At 49.5% G+C, this 23,530-nt stretch overlaps 1 protein-coding gene across 15 annotated transcripts; it reads left to right on the top strand.

Annotated features, from left to right (window-relative positions):
• The first annotated feature begins 11,807 nt into the window (after positions 1 to 11,807).
• MIIP (migration and invasion inhibitory protein) lies at positions 11,808 to 23,029 on the top strand. 15 transcript variants are annotated; one of them, XM_027564870.1, is made up of 11 exons: positions 11,808 to 11,931; positions 13,973 to 14,156; positions 14,370 to 14,484; positions 14,632 to 14,705; positions 14,881 to 15,045; positions 15,144 to 15,225; positions 18,434 to 18,542; positions 18,630 to 18,682; positions 19,389 to 19,518; positions 20,870 to 21,004; positions 21,302 to 21,975. In XM_027564870.1, the coding sequence occupies exons 2-11, from the start codon at positions 14,043 to 14,045 to the stop codon at positions 21,522 to 21,524; spliced, it is 1,200 nt and encodes a 399-aa protein (XP_027420671.1). In that variant the 5' UTR covers positions 11,808 to 11,931; positions 13,973 to 14,042; the 3' UTR covers positions 21,525 to 21,975. The 15 variants fall into 15 exon arrangements, with proteins under 15 accessions (XP_027420671.1, XP_027420669.1, XP_027420667.1 ...); XM_027564868.1 differs by having other exon boundaries at positions 14,605 to 14,705; XM_027564866.1 differs by adding an exon at positions 19,670 to 19,766 and having other exon boundaries at positions 14,370 to 14,705.
• The last annotated feature ends 501 nt before the right edge of the window (positions 23,030 to 23,530 follow it).

The raw sequence follows: 23,530 nt of genomic DNA, 5'->3' as shown, positions 1-23,530 counted from the left end.
TTATTCTTATGCAAACTCTCTCTGACATGAGAAAGTCTACAGGCTGTAATTTGAAATGACCTTAACTTTACTTAGGGGAAGTTCCCACTGTAACCTGCCTGTGGGTTCCTCCTGACTCTTGGAAGGAATCTGATGCTCTCAGAAGAACAAAAGGCGTAACTGATCTTTAAGAACCAGGAAATCTAGAGTGATTTCTCTACAGATTTCACCATAACTCTAAACCATTCATTTTTCACTTAAAAAGTAATGACTCAGACTGGTCCACCCTAGTTTGCTTTCTGAGAATTTGGTTGTGACCTTTTCTTTCTTTTTTTTTCTTTCTTTTTTTTGGAAGGGCTCTCAGCAGTGGCTTGGGCATGACTAGTCAGTTTTGCTGACCCTGCACACCTGTGCCCTGGGCTTTGCTCCACCCACTGCCTGCACAGCTCATCCATGTCAAAGGCCTCCACATGGCAGTGGATGGCATCCTCATCCTTCCAGATTCCTGGGTCACCAACTTGGGGCATGACCCCAGATCACTGGTCACACATGCTGCCTCCAACCTGTCAGTTTCTGTCTTAAGAATAAACCTGACTCTCTTGTCTGCTCCATCACGGCTCTGAGCCACGTTACTGCCTCATTCCCCTGGCTTTCTCACACTTGCTTCAAAGCAGCAGGCCGATTGACCTTGATGGAGGTTTGAAATAGAACTTAGCTCATGTTTCTTCTTTGCTCAAAATACAACTCTGGCTCCCTGTTCCACCCAGAATCGAGGCCCCAGTCCTTGCGGTGGTCTTTCAGGACCCAAGCTCTGACTGCCCCCTCCCTTCTCTGCTCCCTCTGCTTTGGCCACACTGGTGCTTGCTCTTCCTTGAAACCGCCGTGCACATTCATCCATAAGGCCTTCACCAGGGCTGACCTTCATCCAGACCCCACCCCGCCGGTTAAGATCCCTGTCCCCCAGGCTCTTCTCTGGCACTTCTGAGTACCCCTCCCCCCAGTCATCATCTGAGTAATACTGTTTGTGTCTGCACCTGCTAGGGCAGAAGCCCTAAAACATAAGCAAACTACGAGATTTTTATCTATTGTGTTTATTGATAAGTGCCCAGCATCTAGACCAGTACCTGGCACAGAATTGGAACTCAGTAAATACTTGCTGAATTAGCAAATCCTGTCCTGATAACACAGTCTCACACAGTTCTCAACCCTCAGCACTGGTGGACAGAGCTAGCATGCTACTGAAAACTTCCTATAGGTAGGCACGACCGCTAGGGGCTTTCATGTGTGTTGTGTGTTTAGCGATGAGCATTTTCAACTCCAGTGTGGAAACTGAGTCTCAGAGAGGTAGGGACTAGCTCAGGCCTCAGCAGCTAGAGGGTGATAGAGACTGGGTTGGAGCCCAAGTCCTGATTCCTCAAAGCCTAATGGCTTTTGAACATTTTTTTTATCCTGACGCACTATCAGAAATCCATTGCAACTGAGTACACATGTGCAAGTGAAACCAAAAGACTTAAAGTCAGTCGTTCCCCAACACACTTTTTTTTTTTTTGCAATACACAGGTATTTTCTCACAGAGAAGTGCTAACCCACTAAATTGCTTACCAGCCACTCTTGGGTCAAGACTGGTTGTTTGAAAAAAAGGTGTTCGCCCACTTCGCCTCAGTCAGCACCTCCCAGTTCTTTATTCCCAAAAGCCAGACTCATTCCTGTGGTTTCTCAGACTATCTCATCTGCCCACTGAGAGTTCTGGGGAATCAAAAGCCTGAGATTTTTGGCCCTTCAGTAACAATGTCCCCATTTAATCACAGTATATGTAGCCAGGAATGTACCTCTCTGTTCCAAGCACTGAGCCCTGCTCACAGATGTCAGCCAAGTTCACTCTGACCTCCAGGACAGGGTTTCCTGTCTCTGAGTCAGACTCAAGCTTGAGATAGGAACAGCCAACTTTTATGGAGGGCCTGACATGTCAGACATATTTATGCATAGCATCCAATCCTCTCAAAAAACCTAGTGATCAGTTTTCCCCTTTGTACAAATGAAGTTTATTCAGCAAAATATTTGAGTGCCTGCTGTGTGGTGAGCGTGGTTCTGGGCACTGGAGACACAGCAGTGAATTTTGTTGTTGTTTAGTTGCGAGATCAGTCCGACTCTTTTGTGGCCCCATGGACTGTAGACCGCCAGGCTCCTCTGTCCATTGATTTCCCAGGCAAGAATACTGGAGTAGATTGGCATTTCCTTCTCCAAGTGAACAGGTGGATGAAAAAGCCCTGCCTTGGTGGAGTTCATATGCCAGTAGGGAAAGGCAGACAGCAGGCAAAACTGTTGTGTAAAAGACGTAGTATATCAGAAGATAAGAGTTACAGGGGAAAGGAAGCAGGGAAGGTCCAGGAAGGTATAACAGGAGTGTGGCTGGGGTAGGCCTCTCTGAGAAGATGATATTTGAAGAAAGACCTGAATGAATTCGGTGGGGAATGAAGCCCTGGGGATACCTGGGACAGGACTTTCCAGGCAGATGGAGCCACATGTGTAAAGGCCTTGGGGTGCAAGTATGCCCAGTATCTTCAAGGAACAAAAAGAGACTAGTGTGACTGGAGCAGAGTGAGGAAGGTGGAGAGTAGTCAGAGTTAGGTTGGGAAAAGGACCCAGGGGAGCTTGGGGTCTTGCCAGACATTGGACCTTGGCTTACCTGTGAGCAAGGAAGATGCCGTGGAGTGTTCTGAGCCAAGATTCTGGGCAGCTGTGGGGAGAGCAGACGGCAGAGAGTGAGGGTGGAAGCAGGGGGACTGGTCAGGAGGAAACTGCAGTGTTCCAGGGAAGAGAGGACACTGTCTTGGACCCGACCATTGTAATGGAGGCTGTGGAAAGTGGTCGTTTCTGGAGACCTTTTTTAAAAACCTTTAAAAAAAAATTTTTTTTTTCTTTCTTTCTTTTTGGCTGTACTGGGTCTTCACTGCTCTTTCTCTCCTTGTGATGAGCAGGAGCTATTCTCCGTTGCAGTGCGAGGGTTTCTCATTGCGGTGGCTTCTCTTGCTGCAGAGCACAAGCTGTAGGTGCGAGGGCTTCAGTTGTGGCTCCCGGACTCTAGAACACAGGCTCAGTAATTGGGGCGCATGGGCTTAGTTGCTCCACTGCATGTGCAATCTTCCCTGACCAGGGATCGGATCTGCGTTCCCTGTGCTGGCAGGCGGATTCTTAACCACGGCAGCCCAAGGGAAGTTCTGGAGACCTTTTGAAGACAGAAATGATGAGATGTGCTGGATGAGTCATGGCTGACTCAAGTTTTGTCCTAGGTACGTGGTAGGATGGGGAAGCTTCAGTGGAGCAGCTTGGGGGAGAAGATCAGGAGTTTCATTTTGTTGAAATTTGGGTCCCTCTCCCATAGTTGCATATGTGAACTCAGAATTCAAGGCAAGTCTGGCCCGGAGATGCACAGGGGGAAGTCAGTGTGTGATGTTGCCTTGGCTGGGGTCCCCAGGATGCAGAGCCTAATGCAGAGGACCTGTGTACCCTCATCCTAATGTACAGAATGACCCCAGAGAGATGCGGGTTGTGGGGGAGTTGGAAGGAGGAAGAGCCAGCAGAAGTGTGCGTGGTGGGTGTGTGTGTGTGTGTGTGTGTGTGTGTGTGTGTGTGTGTGTGTGAAGTACTCAGTTGTGTCCAACTCTTTGTGATCCTATGGACTGTAGCCCACCAGGCTCCTCTGTTCATGGAATTCTTCAGGCAAGAATACCTGGATCGAAACCTGGGCTCCTGCACTGCAGGCAGATTCTTTACAATCTGAGCCACCAGGGAAGCCCTTGGCCACCACCAAATGTGACCCTGAGGAACCATGTGATGAGTCTCAGCACCATTTCTTGGTGGGGAGGAAGGGGCAGAATTTATCTGCCATCTCCCTCTTCCAATTGGTTGAAGATTTGCCCCAGGGGAGACTGACTCTGTGCATTTCTGGGTTGCGTATGAAATCACCTGGGCACCAAGCTGGGCCCACAAGAGTGGTGAAGGTGAGAGGGGCAGGGCTCAGGCAGGGAGTATGGTCTGGCAAGTTGTGTTTGCTTCAGATCACTCAGCCCAGGCAGAGTCAGAATAAAAGACAAGCAAGGCCAAAGAGGTCTGAATGGGTCACCCCTCCAACCACTCAGATCTACTCTTGCCATCCTACCCTTCCCTGAGAGGGGTGGTTTAAGTCCCACCAGAGAGAGTCACTTCAAGATGATACAGCCAGTCCCTCATCTGCCCCAATTCCATCATCCTTTACCTTGGCCAAAGCTGCAGCTGGTCTGGTTATTTCCTGGTGGGGTCATCCAGACCTTCATCCCGAAGGGGTCTGAACCTTTGACTGTCTTGCCCTGAGAGGGCTGTGGATGCCACAATTGCAACTTACTGTCATCAGTAAGTATGGAGACACCAAGAGACACCCAAGGAGATTCTGAACAAACCCTCTGCCTCATTTGGTACATGCGGTCCTGACTCCTCATCCCGTGCCACCCTGCGTGGCTTCACTCATTTCTTTGTGACCCCATGGACTGTAGCCCGCTAGGCTCCTCTGTGCATAGGATTCTCCAGGTAAGAACACTGGAGTGGGTTGCCATGCCCTCCTCCAGGGAATCCTGACCCAGGGATCGAACCTGTGTCTTTTATGTCTCCTGAATAGGCAGGCGGGTTCTTTACCACTAGCGCCACCTGGGAGACCTCTGACTCCTCATGGTGATTGAAGTCTATCACCCCTGGCAGTATAGAAACTCTCTTTGCCTGCTGGTCCACCAGCAGGGAGGCCTGAAGACCAGGTGATGGTCATGTCTTCAAGTTCATTGGAACCCCAGGTACTCAACTGTATCCCCTGGTGGAAGTTTCCCAGCCCTGGGCACTGGGACCTTCAACCTGTCAGAGTTAATGTTTGCAGGGATAGGAAACACAAATTTTACCAGGGAGTCACTATGAGTAGTAGTAAGTTTGCTTCCCGTCCCCACGTGATCTAGCTTCAGGGGACGCAGCGACATATGTCAACATCCTGAAGAACAGAGCTGCAGGGTATGGTCCTTGAATGATATCTCATGCCACTTGGGTGTAGGGGTACCTGGTAAGACCAGTGGATCTTTTTGTCAGATTCCCATTGTCCCACCAGTTTTGCCAAGAAATGGGTCCCTTGGTGAGACAATGTGGTGTGGGGGACCATGTCACTGTATCAGGCAGCCTGAAGCCCTCAGATGTTGGTGGTGGTGATGGTCCCAAAGGCAGGTCAAGCAAGCCCATATCTGGAACAGCATCGATTTCAGTTAAGTACAGATCACTTTCTTCAGAGTCAAAGGTTTCTGATGTACTTGATCTGCCACCTGAGCAGTGGCTGGCTGGTCTCTTGGAGATGCAGTATTGAAGGCTCAGCTTTGGTTCTGCAGACCAGGTGTCCAGCAGCAGCAGGACCCAGCCTTTAGGAAAAGGAGCCCAGGTGACTTCACACCTTCATGTTGCCTGCTCTGTCCCTGGGCTTTTGCATCCTCATTGGGGAGGCTGAGCAGAGAGGCTGGCTGACATTTATGAGCCACCTAGTCCCTTCCAGCTGGTTGTGGACCATCTCGCCAGCAGTGGACATTCTCTGATGGACCTGAAATGTGACACACAAAGATTTAATCCTTTGTGCCCCCACATACTGGCCATCATTGACACATCTTCCATTAAAATTTTTTTTTTAATTTACTTATTCAGCTGTGCCAGATCTCAGTTGCAGCGTGCGAGACTGTCGATCTTCTTTGCAGCATAACATGTATGCATGCTCAGTTGTGTCTGACTCTTAGCGACCCCACTGACTGTAGCCTGCCAGGCTCCTCTGTCCATGGGATTCCCCAGGCAAGATTACTTGAGTGGGTTGCCATGCCCTTCTCCAGGGGATCATCCTGACCCAGGCATTGAATCAGTGTCTCCTGTGTCTCCTGCATTGGCAGGTGGGTTCTTTATCGCTGAGCCCCTGGAGAAGTACTTCCATTGTACGGATACCACATTTAGTTTGTCCATTTGTGAGCTGATGGACATTTGGATTATTTCCCCTTTTTTTGTGACTATGATGAATAATGCTGCTAGGAACATTCTTACACAAGGCTTTGCATGGACATATGTTTTAATTTCTCTTGGATAGATACTTAGCACAGGCATTGCTGGGTCTTACAGTCAATTTATATTTAACTTTTTAAGATACTGCCAAACTGTTTTCTAAAGTGGTTGTACCATTTTACAGTCCCACTAGCAGAGCCTGTGGGGTCTATTCCCCATCTTTGCTAACACTGGCATAAAGAGTCTTTGATTTTACATGCCATCATTTTAAACACAGAAAGAGTTATGCAGTGATGTCACATTGTGGTTTATTTTATTGGGTTGGTCAAAAAGTTTGAGTTTTTCCATAAGATATAACAGAAAAACTTGAATAAACTTTTGGGCCAACCCAATACATCTATCTGGTGAATGGAGCCTAGAACAATAGAAGACTCTAGAAAGCCAGACTGGGATGAAAGCTGGTGCTACAGGTATTCATGGTGGGTAAGGATGCTGTGTGGAGTCTTTGACTAGCCTCAATAGCAGAGTTCTGTGACGTGGAGCATATTTTATGTGCTTAGTTGCCATCTGTATGCATTTCTTCTTTAGTGAAATGTCTATTCAGTTCTTTTACTCGTTTTAAAAATTGGGTTGTTTTTTGGCCCTGAAATGGAAGCAAACTAAGAATCCATCAACAGATGAATGGACAAAGAAGTCCATTTCATATATATATATGGAAAAATGAGTCACTCAGTTGTGTCTGAGTCTTTGCAACCACCAGGCTCCTATATATATAGCAATACTACTCAGCCATAAAAAGAATGAGATATTGCCATTTGCAGCAATATGGATGGACCTAAAGAATATCACACTAAGTGAAGTGATATCATTTATATGTGTGATCTCAAAAACAATACAAATGGACTTCCCTGGTGATCCAGTGGCTAAGACTCCATGCTACCAATACATGGGGCCTGGGTTTGATCCCTGGTCAGGGAACTAGATCCCACATGCCACACTAAGACCCAGTGCAGCCAAATAAATAAATAAATATTTAAAAATGAAAACTAATACAAATGAATTTATTTATAAGACAGAAACAGATTCATAGACAGAAAACAAACTTACGGTTACCAAAGGGAAATGTTGGGATGGGGGAGGGATAAATTAGGAGTATGGGATTAATAGATACACATGACTATATATCAAGTAGATAAACAACAAGGATTTACTGTATAGCACAGGGAACTGTATTCAATATCTTATATTAATGTATAATGGAAAAGAATCTGAAAAATTATACATGTATAACTGAATCACTGTACAAAAGTAACACCGTATGGTAAATAAAATATACTTCAAATTACTGGGTTGTTTTCCTATGAGTTGTAAGAGTTTTAAAAAATACTTATTTATTTGGCGGTATCAGGTCTTAGTTGCCACATGCTGGCTCTTTTGTCGTGGCACACAGACAGTCTTGCTGTGGTGTACAGGTTCAGCAACTGTGCTGTGCGGGCTTAACTGCACCATGGCATGTCGGGTCTTATTTGCCCAACTAGGGGTCTAACTCTCCTCCCCAGCAACTCTCCTGCATTCCAAGGTGGATTCTTAACCACTGGACCACCAGGGAAATCCTGAGAATTCTTTATATAATCTGGATACAAATCTTTATTAGACATGTGATCTGCAAATATTTTCTCCAGTCTTATGGCTTGCATTTCCATCTTCTTAACAATGTCTTTCAAAGTACAGAAGTTATTAATTTTGACAAAGTCCAATTTATCCATTCTTTCTTTTAGCGGTTATACTTTTGGTGTCATATCTAAGAAATTTCTGCTTAATCCAGTATCACAAAGATTTTCTCTGAGGGTTTCTTCTAGAAGTTTTACAGGTTTTACAAATAGATCTATGATTCATTTGAGTTGTTAATTTTTACATATGGTACAAATATGGTACAAAGAGGGTTTTCAGAAATTTGTTTTGTTTTGTGGTGTGTGTGTCTTGGGCGTCTGAGTATCCAGTTGTTCTTGTACCATTTGCTGTAACACCTGTCATTTCTCCACTGAATTGCCTTTGCATCATTATCAAAAATTAATTCATCATTTATATGTGGGACAATTTCTTGACTTTCTATTCTGTTCCATTGATCTATTTGTCTACTTTGATGGCCGATACTGCTCTTTCTTGTTTTCTGTAACTTTTATCGTAAGTCTTGATGCAGATAGTGTAAGTCATCTGACTTTCTTCTCTGGATATGTTGGTCTTTCGCATTTCTGCATGAACTTTAGAAATTATCAATTTCAACAAAGAAATTTATCGGGATTTTGATTGGGATTGCATGAATCTTTCAAGCCATGAACACAGTTTCTCTAATTGTTTAGTCTTTAGTTTTTTTCAACACTGTTTTATAACTTTTAAAGTATACGTGTACTTTTTGGGTCATATTTATTCTTAAATATTTTATTTTTATAGATGCTATTTTAAATGATATTTAAAAAATTTTTAATTTCTGATTTCTTATAGAAATAGAACTGATTTGTGTATATTCATCTTATATTTTTGACACTTTGCAAAGCTAAGAATTCTAGTAGGTTTTTTTGTAGACACCATGAGATTTTCTATTATCATGCTGTCTGTGAATAAAGAGTTTTTCTTTTTCCTTCCCATTCTAGATGTCTTTTATTTATTTTTCTTATTGGACTGGCTAGAACTCTAGTGTAATATTGAATTGAAGTGGTGATAACTCTAAACTCCAATGTTTTGGTAATGTTTGGCTTGATTGTATGTCAGGCACATGATTTGCATTTAGTAACATATATAACACACTTTCTGTATCCATTCATCCACTACTGGACACTTAGATTGTTTCCATATCTTGGCTACTGTAAAGAATGCTTCAGTGAATATGGAGGTGCATAAATCAGTGTTCTTGTTTTCCTCAGATAAAAACCCAGAAGTGGAATTGCTGGAAAATTGGTAATTTTATTTTTTTTAATAAAAAAAATTTTTTTGGCCACATGCCATGTGGGATCCTAGTTCCCTGACCAGGGATCGAACCTGTGGCCCCTCCATTTGAAGGGTGGAGTTCTAACCACTGGAATGCCAGGGAAGTTTCTATTTTTAATTTTTTTGAGGAGCCTCCATACTATTTTCCACAGTGGTTGCATTGATTTTCCACCAACAGTGCATAAGGGTTCCCTTGTCTCCACATCCTTGCAAACACTTATTATTTCTTGTCTTGTTGATAATAGCCAATCTAACACATGTGAGGCAATAACTCACTGTGCTTTTGATTTGCATTTTCCTGATGATTATTGATATTGAGCATCCTCACATGTACCTGTTGGCCATCTGTATGTCTTTGGGAAAATGTCTATTCAGATCCTCTGCCCTTTTTTAAATTATTTGGAAGATTTTTTTTTAAAAAGTCAGACATGAATGTTAGATTTTGTCAAATGCTGGAACACTGCTTTAAGTTACAATATCATAGCACTCCACTTCCAACTACTAAGAAAAAGGGACAGCACTTGGTGGATTTTTCTGAATCTAATGAGATGGCTCTTCTTTCTTTCCTTTCCTTTCCTATGTTAATTGGGGAATTACACCGATTGCTTTTTTTTTTTTTTAACTTTTTATATTGTATTAGGATATAGCCGATTAACAATGTTTTGATAGTTTTAAGTGAATAGCAAAGGGACTCAGCCATACATATACGTGTATCCATTCTCCCCCAAACTCTCCTCTCATCCAGGCTGCCACATAACATTGAGCAGAGTTCCTGTGCTATATGAACTGAGGCGAAGGTGGTAGTCACTCAGTAGTGTCTGACTCTTTGTGATCCCATGGACCATAGCCCACCAGGGTCCTCTGCTATATGGTAGGTCCTTATTGGTTATCCATTTTGAATATAGCACACTGATTGTTTTTAAAAGTTCTGGGCAAGTCACTTCATCTTTCATGGCCTTGTTTTTTTTTCTTTTTGCCTGTAAAATGGGACAATAATACTCATCTTAAAGCACATTTATGAGGTTGGTTGGCACGCATTGGTATATGGAAAATACCTGTCATAAAGTAGACACGCCATATAAACTTGCCCATATTTTACAGACTAGATCATAGCTATCTGTGTTCATATCTTACCCACAGGCTATCTCTCCCTCCTCCAAGCAGAGACATCTCATAATTCTTTCCTACTTCCAGATGAGCTATTTCAAATCCTAAAAGATGATGCTGTGAAAGTGCCACACTCAATATGTCAGCAAATTTGGATAACTCAGCAGTGACCACAGGACTGGAGAAGGTCAGTTTTCATTCCAATCCCAAAGAAAGGCAATGCCAAAGAATGTTCAAACTACTGCACAATTGCACTCATTTCACATGCTAGCAAAGTAATGCTCAAAATTCTCCAAGCGAGGCTTCAACAGTATGTGACCTGAGAACTTCCAGCTATTCAAGCTGGATTTAGAAAAGGCAGAGAAACCAGAGATCAAATTGCCAAATCTGTTGTATCATAGAAAAAGCAACAGAATTCCAGAAGAATATCTACTTCTGCTTCATTGATTGCTGTAACGCCTTTGACTGTGTGGGTCACAACAAACTGTGGAAAATTCTTCAAGAGATGGGAATACCAGACCACATTACCTGCCTCCTGAGAAATCTGTATGCAGGTCAAGAAGCAACAGTTAGAACTGGACATGGAACAACAGACTGGTTCCAAATTGGGAAAGGAGTACCAAAAGGGTGTATATTGTCACCCTGCTTATTTAACTTATATGCAGAGTACATCATGCAAAATGCTGAACTGAATGAAACACAAGCTGGAATCAAGATTGCAAGGAGAAATATCAAAAACCTCAGATATGCAGATGATACCACCCTTATGGTAGAAAGCAAACAGGAACTAAAGAACCTCTTGATGAAAGTGAAAGAGGAGAGTGAAAAAGCTGGCTTAAAACTCAACATTCAGAAAGCTAAGACCATGGCATCCAGTCCCATCACTTCATGGCACATAGATGGGGAAACAATGGAAGCAGTGAGAGACTTTATTTTCTTGGGTTCCAAAATCACTTCAGATGGTGACTGCAGCCATGAAATTAAAAGATGCTTGCTCTTTGGAAGAAAAGCTATGACCAACCTAGACAGCATATTAAAAAGTAGAGACATTACTATACCAACAAAGGTCCGTCTAGTCAAAGCTATGGGTTTTCCAGTAGTCACGTATGGATGTGAGAGTTGGACTGTGAAGAAGGCTGAGCACCGAAGAATTGATGCTTTTGAACAGTGGTGTTGGAGAATGCTCTTGAGAGTCCCTTGGACTGCAAGGAGATCCAACCAGTCCATCCTAAAGGAGATCAGTCCTGGGTGTTCGTTGGAAGGACTGATGCTGAGGCTGAAACTCCGATACTTTGGCCACCTCATGTGAAGAGCTGACTCATTGGAAAAGACTCTGATGCTGGGAGGGATTGGGGGCAGGAGGAGGAGGGGACGACAGAGGATGAGATGGCTGGATGGCATCACCGACTCGATAGACGTGAGTTTGAGTGAACTCCGGGAGATGGTGATGGACAGGGAGGCCTGGCGTGCTGCAATTTATGGGGTCACAAAGAGTCGGACACGACTGAGCGACTGAGCTGAACTGAACTGAACTGTCCGGACCAATCGGAGCCCGTCTTCTGGGGACCCGCCCCATTCCGACAACCGTACCAGGTCTCGGAATTGACCAATCAGCATTGAGCCCCGCCCCAATGTTGAAACTGCAGCTTCCGAGGCGAAGTAACGGCTCCCAGGAGCGTCTCGGCTCCGCTCCACGTCTGGCCAATCAGGGCGCCCGGATCAGGCTCCGCCCCCAGATGGTGACGCGTTGGGTGGGCCTGGCGGAACTCTCGGCAGCGCTGGCTGTCGCAGGCAGCTTGATTCCCCGACTTCCCAGCGGTGAGTGCGGAAGTGGCAGGCCCCGGGGTTGGAGAGCAGTGGTTCGACGGATTGCTCCACGTGCACTTCCACGGAACGTCCTGGTCCCGTGATGGGAAAGAAGAGGGAGGCCGAATCTCCCATTCCTGGGAGGGGACCTTCCGCCCCTGCGTTCCGCTGCACTGCCGCTGCCCCAATGTGTGTCTCTTCAGAACGTTGCCTTCCTGTCGCCTTGGCGCAGCTATAGCTTTCCAGAGAGCCTCCAGAGCCGGAGGTTTTCTCTCTTTAACGCCGTGCGAAAATGGAGGCCCAAAGTCGTTCAGTTAGATGAGGGCGGGGACCGGAATCAGGCTGTCTTCCCCACTTGTCTGCACCACCCACCACTGTACTCGCATCTCCATTGTCCTCCCTTCCCTGGGTGGGTGTATGTGGGGGGCGGGTCTCTCTGCTTTAGCACTTGCAACCGGGCCTTGAGGAGGGGGCCCCAATGTGGGTGGTCCACAGGTGAGGAGTGTGGGTGGAAGGGCTGGGGTCAGGGCAGGATTTCTGACAGCAGAGTGTCTGACTGGACCCAGTGTTAGAAAGGGATCGTGTGTACTGGGGGAGACTGAATTTGTAGTTGGAGGAATCGGCTTGGAGCTCAAGAGAGAAGAAGCTTCTTCCCCTAATCGGCTGAAGTCTCTTCCAGAGGCATCAGTGTGTCCTTGAGCCCAGATCCCTGGGAGGCCAAAGGCTGGAGAATGAGGAGGTGGCTTCCTAGGACCCCCTCCACACTTTGGGGAAAGGTTGTCATAACCATGGACTCTGGAGCCAGATTTGGGTTCAAATCCTGGCTATGCCACTACAAACAGTGTGACTTGGGGCTAGTATTTTAATTTCTCTGAACTTCTTCATTTGTTAAAAAAGAAGAAGGGAGGGCAGGAGAGAAGGACGAGTCCCTTCAGAAATCTGATTTGTGTGAATTTGAAAGTTATAATGTTTTACATTTGTAGACTTGCCCTAATTGTCCACTACAAATTAAGGTGGTGGTGTTCAGTCGTTCATTCGTGTCCGACTCTTTGTGACCCCATGGATAGCAGCACGGCAGGTTTTCCTGTCCTTCACCATCTCCCAGAGTTTGCTCAAACTCATGTCCATTGAGTTGGTAATGCCATCCATCCATCTCATCCTTCTCCTGCCTTCAATCTTTCCAAGCATGAGGGTCTTTTCCAGTGAGTTGGCTCTTCGCATCAGGTGGCCAAAATATTGGAGCTTCAGCATCAGTCCTTCCAATGAATATTCAGGGTTGCTGCTGCTGCTGCTGCTAAGTCGCTTCAGTCGTGTCTGACTCTGTGCGACCCCATAGATGGCAGTCCACCAGGCTCCCCCATCCCTGGGATTCTCCAGGCAAGAACACTGGAGTGGGTTGCCATTTCCTTCTCCAATGCATGAAAGTGAAAGTGAAGTCGCTCAGTCGTGTCCGACTCTTAGCGACCCCATGGACTGCAGCCTACCAGGCTCCTCCGTCCATGGGATTTTCCAGGCAAGAGTACTGGAGTGGGGTGCCATCACCTTCTCCGATATTCAGGGTTGATGTCTACAAATTAAACTAGTCATAATTTCATAGTTAAGGTTGTTAGAGGAGAGAGATTAATCTCTTCTGACATGTCAGGAAACATGCTCTGGCTAGTTTAACAATAATAAGCATTTATTGAGCGCTCATTGTGTGTGCCAGGTATTGGGCTAAGATTTTCTTTTAATTAAAAAATATTTTGGCAGGTCTGAGTGTGGCATCTTAGTTTTCTGACCAGGGATCGAATCTGTCCATGCCCCTTGCATTGGAATTGTGGAGTGTTAACCACTGGACCATCAGATATAATATGCATTACCTCCTTTAGTCCTTACAACATATTTATGAGGTTCATGCTGTTATCATCTGTTTGGCAGATGAGGAAACTGAGGCACAGAGAGGTTAATTAACTTGCCTGAGGTTTCCCAGTTAGGGAATATCAGAGTGGGGATTTGACTCTGGCTCCGAAGGGCAGCCTCCTCAGTGCTGTCATGCTCTCTGTCTTGGCTTCAGGTAGGAGAACCCAGCCCTGAGGGCAGTCTGTGGTCCGGGAGTCGGTGACATCTGTCGTGGAAAGCCCAGGATGGTGGAGACCAGGGACCTAGTGCAGCTGCGGCAGCTCAACCTGGAGCTCCTGCGGCAACTGTGGGTCAGGCAGGATGCCGTGCGGCGGTCCGTGGCCAAGGCAGCCTCAGAAGTAAGCACCTTGACCAAGTCCCAGGGGTGAGAGAGGGGCTGCCTAACCCTTAAGCCAGAATCCAGGCCTTCCAGGTCCTCTTATGCAGTGCACCCATTTTACTGATGATGAGAAAACTTGAGTGAGTTCCAGCATGGGAAGGTACGGCCTGGGACACTGCAGAGGCTGAGCCTCTGTGTTCAGCCTCTTGGTGACCAAGCCTCTCTGTTCCAGTCGAGCCTGGACTCGAGCAGCAGCTACGACTCAGAGATGCCATCATCCCAAGAGATGTCCTCAGTTGCCTCGAGAGCCTCCTGCCCACAAGATGCCCACCCTGGTGACCCCTGTGGTAGGTACTGGCCTGGCGACGCCAGCTCTGGGATGAACTCTCTCCTACCTGCCACATGCCTATACCGGGAGTCCCTGGGCCCACCGAGGCCCCACTCAGTTCCCTTACTGGCCATCTCAGACTCAAGTGACCCAGAGCTTTCAGCAGAGCTGGACAGTCCAGGAACCCAGGAGGCCCAGGCCCTGAGGTCCATCTTGGCTCGACAGGGCAAGTTGTCCAAGGTAATGTGGGAGAGTGGGGCAGCCATTGATGGGGCTTCCTTGAACCTCAGTTTCCCCTTTGACAGATGCACTCACAGGCAGCCTCCCTTCCAGGGTGAGAGGCTCCTGGGAGGTGCTGTGAGTCATGTCCTGCTCAGCCTGAGTGCTTGATAAGTTGTGGCCATTACTTTTTCAGAGAGCACTTTGGGAAGAAGGTGACCAGCCCCATTGTGCAGATGGAAAGACCGAGGTTCAGAGGACAGACTTGTTCATAGTCCCACATGGTGGGGGGAGTGGGGGGTCAAACTCTTATCCTCCAGCCCCCAAGCCCTCAGCTGAACCCTGGGGCCTACGTCAGAGTGTAAGTTAAGACATAGCCCCTTTCCTCCCCTCAAGGTGGGGCCTCCTTTGGGCTGGGCCTGCTGGCACAACCTTGCCCCTCTTTGCCTCCCTCCTCAGCCAAGAGTGACCAACAAGGAGTCTCCAGTGCCTGAGAAGAGCTGGCGCCTGAGACCCTACCTGGGCTACGACTGGATTGCAGGTGTGGCCCTCCCCAGGGCCTGGAGATTGGGGGTGGGGGCCCTAGCTTGCTCATGCACCTGCCTGAGCCCCCACCAGGTGGGAGCATCTTCAGTACCACGTCTCGTGCCTCAGCCCTTGGCACAGTGAAAAGCAGAGACGGTGTTCACCGAGTGTTTGTTGCATGAATGAGAGCTGCCTTATTTTTTTGGCATTTATTGTGTGCCAGGCCCTGGGAAACTGTATTGGTATCATCTCTTTACGTTTCCCCCCACTCCCCCAGCAGCCTCAGTTGCTTCCTGGCTGAACACCCTCTGGCCTCTGGCCTCTTTCCAACCCCATTATCATCCATTTTTGACTCAACAGCCAGAATGAATTTTGAAACCTGGGAATCAGATCATGTCATTCAGAATACTTAGCACTTAGTGTGTGCGCTAAGTCACTTCAGTTGTGCCTCGCTCTTCGCGACCCCATGTAGCCCGCCAGGCTCCTCTGTGCATGGGATTCGCCAGGCAAGAATACTGGAATGGGTTGCCATGCCGTCCTCCAGGGGATCTTCCCAACCCAGTGATCAAATCCAGGTGTCTTACATCTCCTGCATTGGGCAGACGGATTCTTTACCACTAGCACCACTTAGGAAGCTAGCACTTAGAGTAAATCCAAAATTGTTATCTAGACTTCTGAGGTATGATCTGGCCTCTACTGGCCCGGTGACATAACCTCTAACCATCTATCGTCTGACTCTTTGTTCCAGCCTCATGGGCCTCCTTGCTGGTCCTTGAACCAGCTGTGTGCTCATGGCCACCTGCCTTTGCACTTGCTGTTGGCTTTGCTTTGGTGGTGTTGTGCAGCACATGGGATCTTAGTTCCCCAACCAGAGATTGAACCCATGTCTCCTGCATTGGAAGCATGGAGCCTTAATCACCGGACTGCTATGCAAGTCCCTCTTCCCTTTGCTTTGAATGCACTTCCCCAGATTCACACCTGCTGGTTCCTTTTCATCACTGAGCACTCAGCTCAAATGGTAGGCGCCTTGCACGAGCACAAGGTCGGAGGACCGCCGCCCCTGCATCCTTGCCTGTAAGCATCAGCTACTTTTGTGTTCTTCCTTCATTCATTCTCAGAAATCGTCTTGTTTGCTGTTTCTGGTCTGGCTCATGAGCTCTGTTGGAGCAGGGGCCTGGCTGTCTTTTTGTTGCTGTGTTCCTTGAGCCTAGAACAGGGCCAGCACACCAACACTGGTTGAAGGAGTGAGTGGACAGCCTTCAGAGCTCGGGCTGTTGGATCCTCACTTTCATGAAGGAGGAAACTGATGCTCAGAGAGGTTGAGTTCCTGCCACAAGGCAGGGGCTCTGTGGGGCTGCTGGGCCCCTGCAGAGGGGACATAGTCCCTGTCTGCCAGCTCACTGCCTTGCTTCCTGTCTCTGAGAAAACAGAGGCGCCTGCCCTGTTCCTGCCCTGTGTCCGTGTGCACCTCTCTCCTTTCTGAGCTCCTGTCTCCAGCCTGTCTGTGCATTTGTGTGCTTGGCCCCATTCCTTCTTGATTCCCAAAGCTCTTGCTTCCTGTAATTCTCTCCTGTCCTCCCTCCACCATCATTCTGCTCCGTCAGCATATGAACACTGGGAAGTATTAATGAGAACTGATTTCACGGAGTGCTTGTCCTGTGCTGGGCCCTGACCCAAGAGCTTTCCTACCATTAATTTCTTGACTCTTCACAATCATCTGATCAGGTGGATACTATTACTGTCCCCATTGACAGATGAGAAGGCTGAGGGCCAAGAGACTGAAAAGCGTAGCAAAGTCTCACATCTGGCTGGGGTAAATCTGGGAGTATTAATGAGAACTGATTAAGTCTGTGACTTCCCCTCCTGTTTCTAGTTAATACCCATGTTCTCTGCTTTTCTTTATCATGAAACTCTAAAGCCATCTTGATTCACCATCTCCAGTTTCTCTCCCTGACTTTTTCTTAAAATCAGGCTTTAGTCCTTGACACCACCCCAGGTTAGCTGTGACCACTGTGTTACCAGCTCCCAGCTGAGTTCTCAGTCCACACACTTTTTGGCCCCTGAGTAGCATGGACACAGCGGCCACTCCCTCTTCCCTTCCCGAAGCTCTTTCTTCCCTTGGCTTCCAAACCTGGGCACCCCCCTGGCTCTTCCCCACTTCCCTGGTAGCTCCATCCAGTTTCCTCTGCCGGATCTACTTCCTTGTTCCAACCTCCAAACCCCCTAGACCCCGTCAGTGTTAAGATTCTCCTTGCCCTCTTCTCACCCACTTAACCCATGCTGCTCCTCCGAATTCCAGACTTGTGTATCTGACTTTCTTCTCTGCCTGGCTCACTAGGTGTCCTAGACTAATCTCGGGTCCAAAATCAAGGTCCTGACTTCCACGGCTCTTGGTCCACCCTCCTGCAGTCTTTCCTATCTCTATTGGCGGCAGCTCTGTTCATGGTGCTAATGGCCATAATCTGGAGATCAGCCTTGATTTTTCCTCTCCTTTTCATACATACATCCTGGTAGAATTCACCATCTTGTCTCCCCCAGGATGCCTGCAGTAGTCCCCTAACTGGTATGCCTGCTTCTTCTCACCTTGTTGCAGCCAGAAGAGGAGTACTCTAAAAGCACATGGCTGATGTGATCATATCACTCCTTGTCCCCAAACCCATCAGCGGTTTCCCAGTCACATCTCCTCTACTCTCACCGCTCTGCCCATTCCACCTCCTGAGTGTAACTCCAGTGTACCAGTACACACCTGCCCCACGGCCTTTGCATTTGCTCTTCTGTCTGCCTGGGATGTCCCCATGGCTCCCTCCCTCCCTCATCAGGTCTCTACTCAGGTGTCACATCCTCAGCAAAGCTCCCTCTGGCCCCTCTGCCCTCCAAGCTCAGTTTCCTGACTCTCTTTCTCTCTTACTTCCTGATAGGTGTCACCTTTCCACTTTGTATCTCAGGTTTCTTTAGCGACTGGCTTGTGGCCACATTAGAATGTAAGCCTCAAAAGGGTGGGGGCTTTGTCTAGGTTGCTGTTCTTTCCCTAGCACGTGAAACAGTGTCTGGCTTGTAGCAGGCGCTCTATAAATACTTTTTGCATAGATGATTGGGTATGCATGTGTCACGTGAGTTGAGGGACCCCTCCAGGTCTGTACGCGACTCAGTGGCCTGGATCGCCAGTGCCGAGCACCCCCTGAGTCTTGGCCACACAGCAGCTCCTTTGTGCGTTGTCCCCCCAGGGTCCCTGGACAACACCTTTCCCATCACCAGCAAGCCTGAGGCCTTCTTCTCGAAGCTACAGAAGTTCCGGGAAGCCAACAAGGAGGAGTGTATTTGCAGTGGCCCTGAGTGAGCAGGGGCAGGCACAGGGTGGGCAGGGAGGCTCAGGCCTGCTCGCCCTCATGCTCTGGCCTGCTCACCCTCTCGCCCTCACAGACCCCAGTTCCTAGGCCTGCAGGAGAGTGATGCTGTGGAGGGGGACCACGAATGTGAGTGTAAACACTTGGTTACCCCAGAGCCCAGCCAAGGCCTGGGGGCCTGGGGAGGCAGCTGAATGTTGAGGACTCAGGGAGGGAGCCTGGTGTCCCGACAGGGGATGGTGAGCCCTGGGTAGGGGGTGGGGGTGAGCTGAGGCCTGGCCTCATGGGGAGTAGGGCCAGCCCTGTGCACTCACTGCCAGCCTCTCCCCTGCCTTGCTTCCCACATGCCCCCCACCCCCTTCCTCTCCTCTCTGCATGTGGGTCATCTGAGGTGGGGAGTCCGGCTCAGTCACGTGAGCATCTGAGTCTATGTTGTGGGTTTGTACGTACAACGTAGTGTTTGTATCCATGTATGTGTATGTGTGTGTGAGGCGTATTCATGCAGACATATGTGTGTGTGCGTAATTACAAGTATAAACACACCGTACATGTCCACAAATGTGACTCCATGAAGCAGCGCTCTGCGTGTGCACAGATAACATTTGAATGTATGAAGATGCCAGCACGTGTGCACATGTGTGTCATGCTTGAGTAGAAAGCAGTGCTCAGTGTCGTGTGTGAGCACGTGTATGTGTGCACGCTGCATGTACATGTGGGCGGGCCTGTGAATGTGGCCACTGGGGCTGTGCAGGGGTTGGTGGGCCTGTTGGTTGGGGTCCGGGGGGTCTAGGTTCCCCAGCTGAGGAGGGACTTCTGCTCCTCTCTGGTCTCACAGGTGTGTACTGTTACCGTGTCAACCGGCGCTTGTTTCTGGTGCCTGCGGATCCTGGCACCCCCTGCCGCCTGTGCAGGAAGCCACGGGACCAGCGGGGTGCGGGGACCCTGGCAGAGCCAGCGCAGGTCAGGTGAGTGGCCTGAGTGGGCAGGACACCCAGGGGAGTCGCAGGGGCAGCAGCAGAGGGGAGCAGCCTGGGACCCGTGGTCTTGAGGGGGCAGGTCAGGCTATTGAAGCCTGGAGAGACCTGCAGGAGTGCCCCCACTGTCGCCACCCCCCAGGGTGAGCATCCCACTGTCCGTCCTGGATCCCCCACACCGGCACCGCATCCACCGGCGGAAGAGCTTCGACGCCTCCGACACGCTGGCGCTGCCCCGGGTGAGGATGGGGGTAGGGCTGCCCCCTGTCTGGCCCAGTCCTCAGATGTGTCCTGAGGCCCAGAGAGGGCCAGGGACTGTCCCAGAGCCACACAGCGACACTGGGCTCAAGGACCCCAGTCTCTGGAGTTGAGACTGGGCCATTCACGTCACCTGTGCTGCACCTGTTCCCTGATGGAGGCCAGGCTCCCCACCCACCCGCTGTCTGCCCATGAGCTGGCATAATGCAGAAGGGTCTGATTTCTCATGCTTTTGTGTGCTGTGTGCACAGTCCTCAGGGGGTTTATCTTGTGGGGTCAAGCAACAGAGAGTGCAGTGGTGGTGGTATAGTCACTAAGTCGTGTCCGACACTTGTGACCCCATGGACTGTAGCCCGCCGGGCTCCTCTGTCCATGGGATTCTCCAGGCAAGAATACTGGAGTGGGTTGCCATTTCCTTCTCCAGAGAGTGCAGGTCCTGCTGTTATTCCAGTTTACAGATGAGGAGACTGAGGCAGAGGGGAGGTGCCTTTTCCATGGTCAGCCAGGTGGAACTTGGGGTCTTATACTTCCATGATGCCTCCCCCATAGAGCCACCCTTTGTGTCTCCTGGGTAGGACAGGGGTCAGTGGGGATCCCACTCACTCCCAGTTGAGGCCAGGGATGCTGGAATGGAAGCGAGGAGAAGGAGTACTGAGGAAAGTCAGTTTGCTTATCTGTAAAATGGGTCCAGTGTACTGTCCTCAGGCTTATGGGGTGGGCGGGGGCCAGATCAGTGAGTCAGTACTTGTTAGGGGCCTGGAGCAGAGCCTGGCACACAGGATGTGCTCCATCAGCATCCACGGCCTTCCCTCCACCCATCTGTGGTCTGGGTCCGCAGGATAGGAAAGGGAGGCCCGGGGGGACAGTGGTGGACACAGACCTCTGCCCTGGGGGAGCCTCAGTCATGAGGGACACTGTGATTATTTGCGGGGGCGGGGGGGTCCCTCCACCCTCATGGGGGACACAGCCCTGTCCTAGAGAAGGCTGCCAGTCCCGGAGGAGAGGTGCAGCCCTTCCCTGGGCTTGCCTGGTCAGTGAGGAGCGCCGCCCGCAGCCAGGCACCTTAATCCCTTGCTCTCCACAGCACTGCCTGCTGGGCTGGGACATTATCCCTCCGAAATCTGAGAAAAGCTCAGCCCCCAAAACCCTGGACCTCTGGTCCAGTGTCTTCTCTGAGGCCCACCATCAGAAGCTGTCAGCCACCAGCTGTCCTCACCTGGTAAGTCCAAGGTGCCCTGGGAGGGGCAGACACCTTGGAGCAGCCTGGGGACTGCAGAGTCTCTGGGGGAGGGATTGGGGGTGGGGGAGAGCAGAACCTGGAAACCTCTCTCTGTGGGCTCCTGTCTCCCTGGCCCTGACCCCCAGCACCTCTCCAGTCTCCACTGCTCCCCACTGGCTACCCCACCGTGCCCTGGAAGCTGACCCCAACTCTGAGATCCAGAAGGGGATGAGGCTGCATATGGGGGGAACCCATCCCAAAGAGGCCCCCTCTGACACCTTTCTCTTCATTCCCTAGGCTGTGCCAACGCGGGTCCCACCCCCGACCCCAATCTGGTCAGAACCCTCCTCCATGCCTCGGCCCCGCTCCCCCAAGCCGAAGCCCTGAGGACTGGCCACTTGGAGGTGAACGGTGCTCCTGCCATCATATCAGCTTCTCCCCTCAGGCAGGGGTGCCCACGAGAGGGGAGCCTTGCCCAGTCTTGGCTGGAGGTGGACTCAGGCCCCACCTTCCTTCCTAGGCTGGGGGCCCTGGCCTGTCTCCTTCCTGGGGACACAGAAGGGGACTCTGGGGTTGGGGTGAGGGGATTCTGTGACACGTTTGTGAGTAAAGCTCAGTGCTCCCTGCAGCCCTAGATTCCCACATGTGCCGGGTCTGTCCTGCCGATGCCCTTAGAACCTCGGAGGTGCCCTGGCCTCAGCCTGGCCCTCCTCATCTGAGGAAGGACACCTCTGACAGCGTGTGCCGGGTGGGGTGGATCCAGCACTGAGTGTGGCTGTTTTGGGGGTGAGGGTCCCCCAAGCAGGCTGGGGTCAAGGTCAGCATTAAAAGGCCCCCTCAGCAAGGGGCTTGGGGTCTCAGGCCAGCCCCTGTAGATGAGGCTGAAGCTGTGACAGTGGGGAGTGAATGAGCCCTTCCCCTCTTGACCCCTGACACCGGGATTCAGTGATAAAGGAATGCTCTTAAAGTTCTTGGGTCCCCTGGCTCCTTTATTTCCATCTCAAGCCCAACCCTAGAAACCATGGATGATTCAGAGCCCCAGCAGGGACACCTGGGAAACCAAAGGCCAGGAGGGTTCAAGTCAGAGGCAAGCGCTCACCTCTGCCCTCCTGAATTAGTAAGTGGCACCTGTCTTTCCCCCTATATGTTGAATAATATGAACTTTCTAATTTGTAGGATAAAAATGGAATACCTGGGGAACCTAAGGCCAGGGAAGGCATGTGTTTTTTCTGAGGTTTCTAGCTTAGAGGGGTGGAACTAGGGCTGTGGCCTGTGGCTCCCACCTGGAGCTTGTGAAGCTGAGAAAACCTTTCCCCGCCAGTCACAGCACATGTATTAGGATAAGTGAGGTTATGCCGCAGCGACAAATTAACTCCCAGATTATGGTGGTCTGACATAAAGACTTATTTCTTGCTGACTTGCTCACACTACCTGTTCATCATGGGTCACAGTGGGACCTCTATTTTGACATTGTCTTTCGGGGACCCAGACCAATGGTGGCTCCACCAGTGGCTTCAGCCCACAAATGACACAGGTCACTTCTGCTTGTGGTACATTGGACAGAACTAGTCACGTGGAGTCGAGACGTGAAGGGGCGCATGGTATACTGGGTGAGTGTTACTGTCCTCCACGTCATGACTTCACCAGCTCTATCCCTGCAAGATGGACACACAGACCTCCCAGGCCATTGGCAACAATAACAGGCAATACAAACTCTGGCCTGAGTCTTCCCTCACTCCGTCTGGAGTTCTAACCTCCAGTGCTTCCATAGACAGGCAGGTAAGGTGACTGGGAGTGGTAGGCACAGGGCTACCTGGCCAGCACATATCCTTTCCAGAGACTCTCAAGTCCAAATGTGTCTGTGATCATGCATACGTGTCTGTGGGCACTTGGAGCAGCAGGTCATGGTTTGCCACTTGATTCCAGTATCTGAAGAAACGAAGTCTCTTCTACATGTAATTTTTTAAAATTAATTTTTTAAAAATTTATTTTCAGTTGTATAAAATGTAACATAATAGGAACTTCCCTGGTGGTCCGTGTGTGTGTGCTAAGTTGCTTCAGTTGTGTCTGACTTTGCAACCCCATGGACTGTAGCCCGCCAGGCTCCTCTGTCCATGGGATTCTCCAGGCAAGAATACTGGAGTGGGTTGCCATGCCCTCCTCCAGGGGATCCTCTGGACCTGGGGGTCAAACCCACATCTCTTAACGTCTCTTGCATTGGCAGACAGGTTCTTTACCACTAGCGCCACCTGGGAAGCCCCTCTGGTGGTCTAGTGGATAAGAATCTGCCTGCAAATACAGGGGTCATTGTTCGATCCCTGCTCCTGGAAGATTCCACATGCCCTGGAGCAACTAAATCCATGCACCACAACTACTGAGCCTATACTCTAGAGCCTGGTGCACCATAGAGCCCACGCCCTGCAACAGGAGAAGCCGCTGCGAGGAGGAGCCTGAGCACCGCAGCGAAGAGTAGCCCCCGCTCGCCACATCTAGGGAAAGCCTGCGTGCAGCAACAAAAATCTACTG

The sequence above is a fragment of the Bos indicus x Bos taurus genome, chromosome 16 (genome assembly GCF_003369695.1).
Source record: "Bos indicus x Bos taurus breed Angus x Brahman F1 hybrid chromosome 16, Bos_hybrid_MaternalHap_v2.0, whole genome shotgun sequence".
NCBI classification, from domain to species: Eukaryota; Metazoa; Chordata; class Mammalia; order Artiodactyla; family Bovidae; genus Bos; species Bos indicus x Bos taurus.
This window is presented reverse-complemented; position numbering and strand designations above follow the sequence as displayed.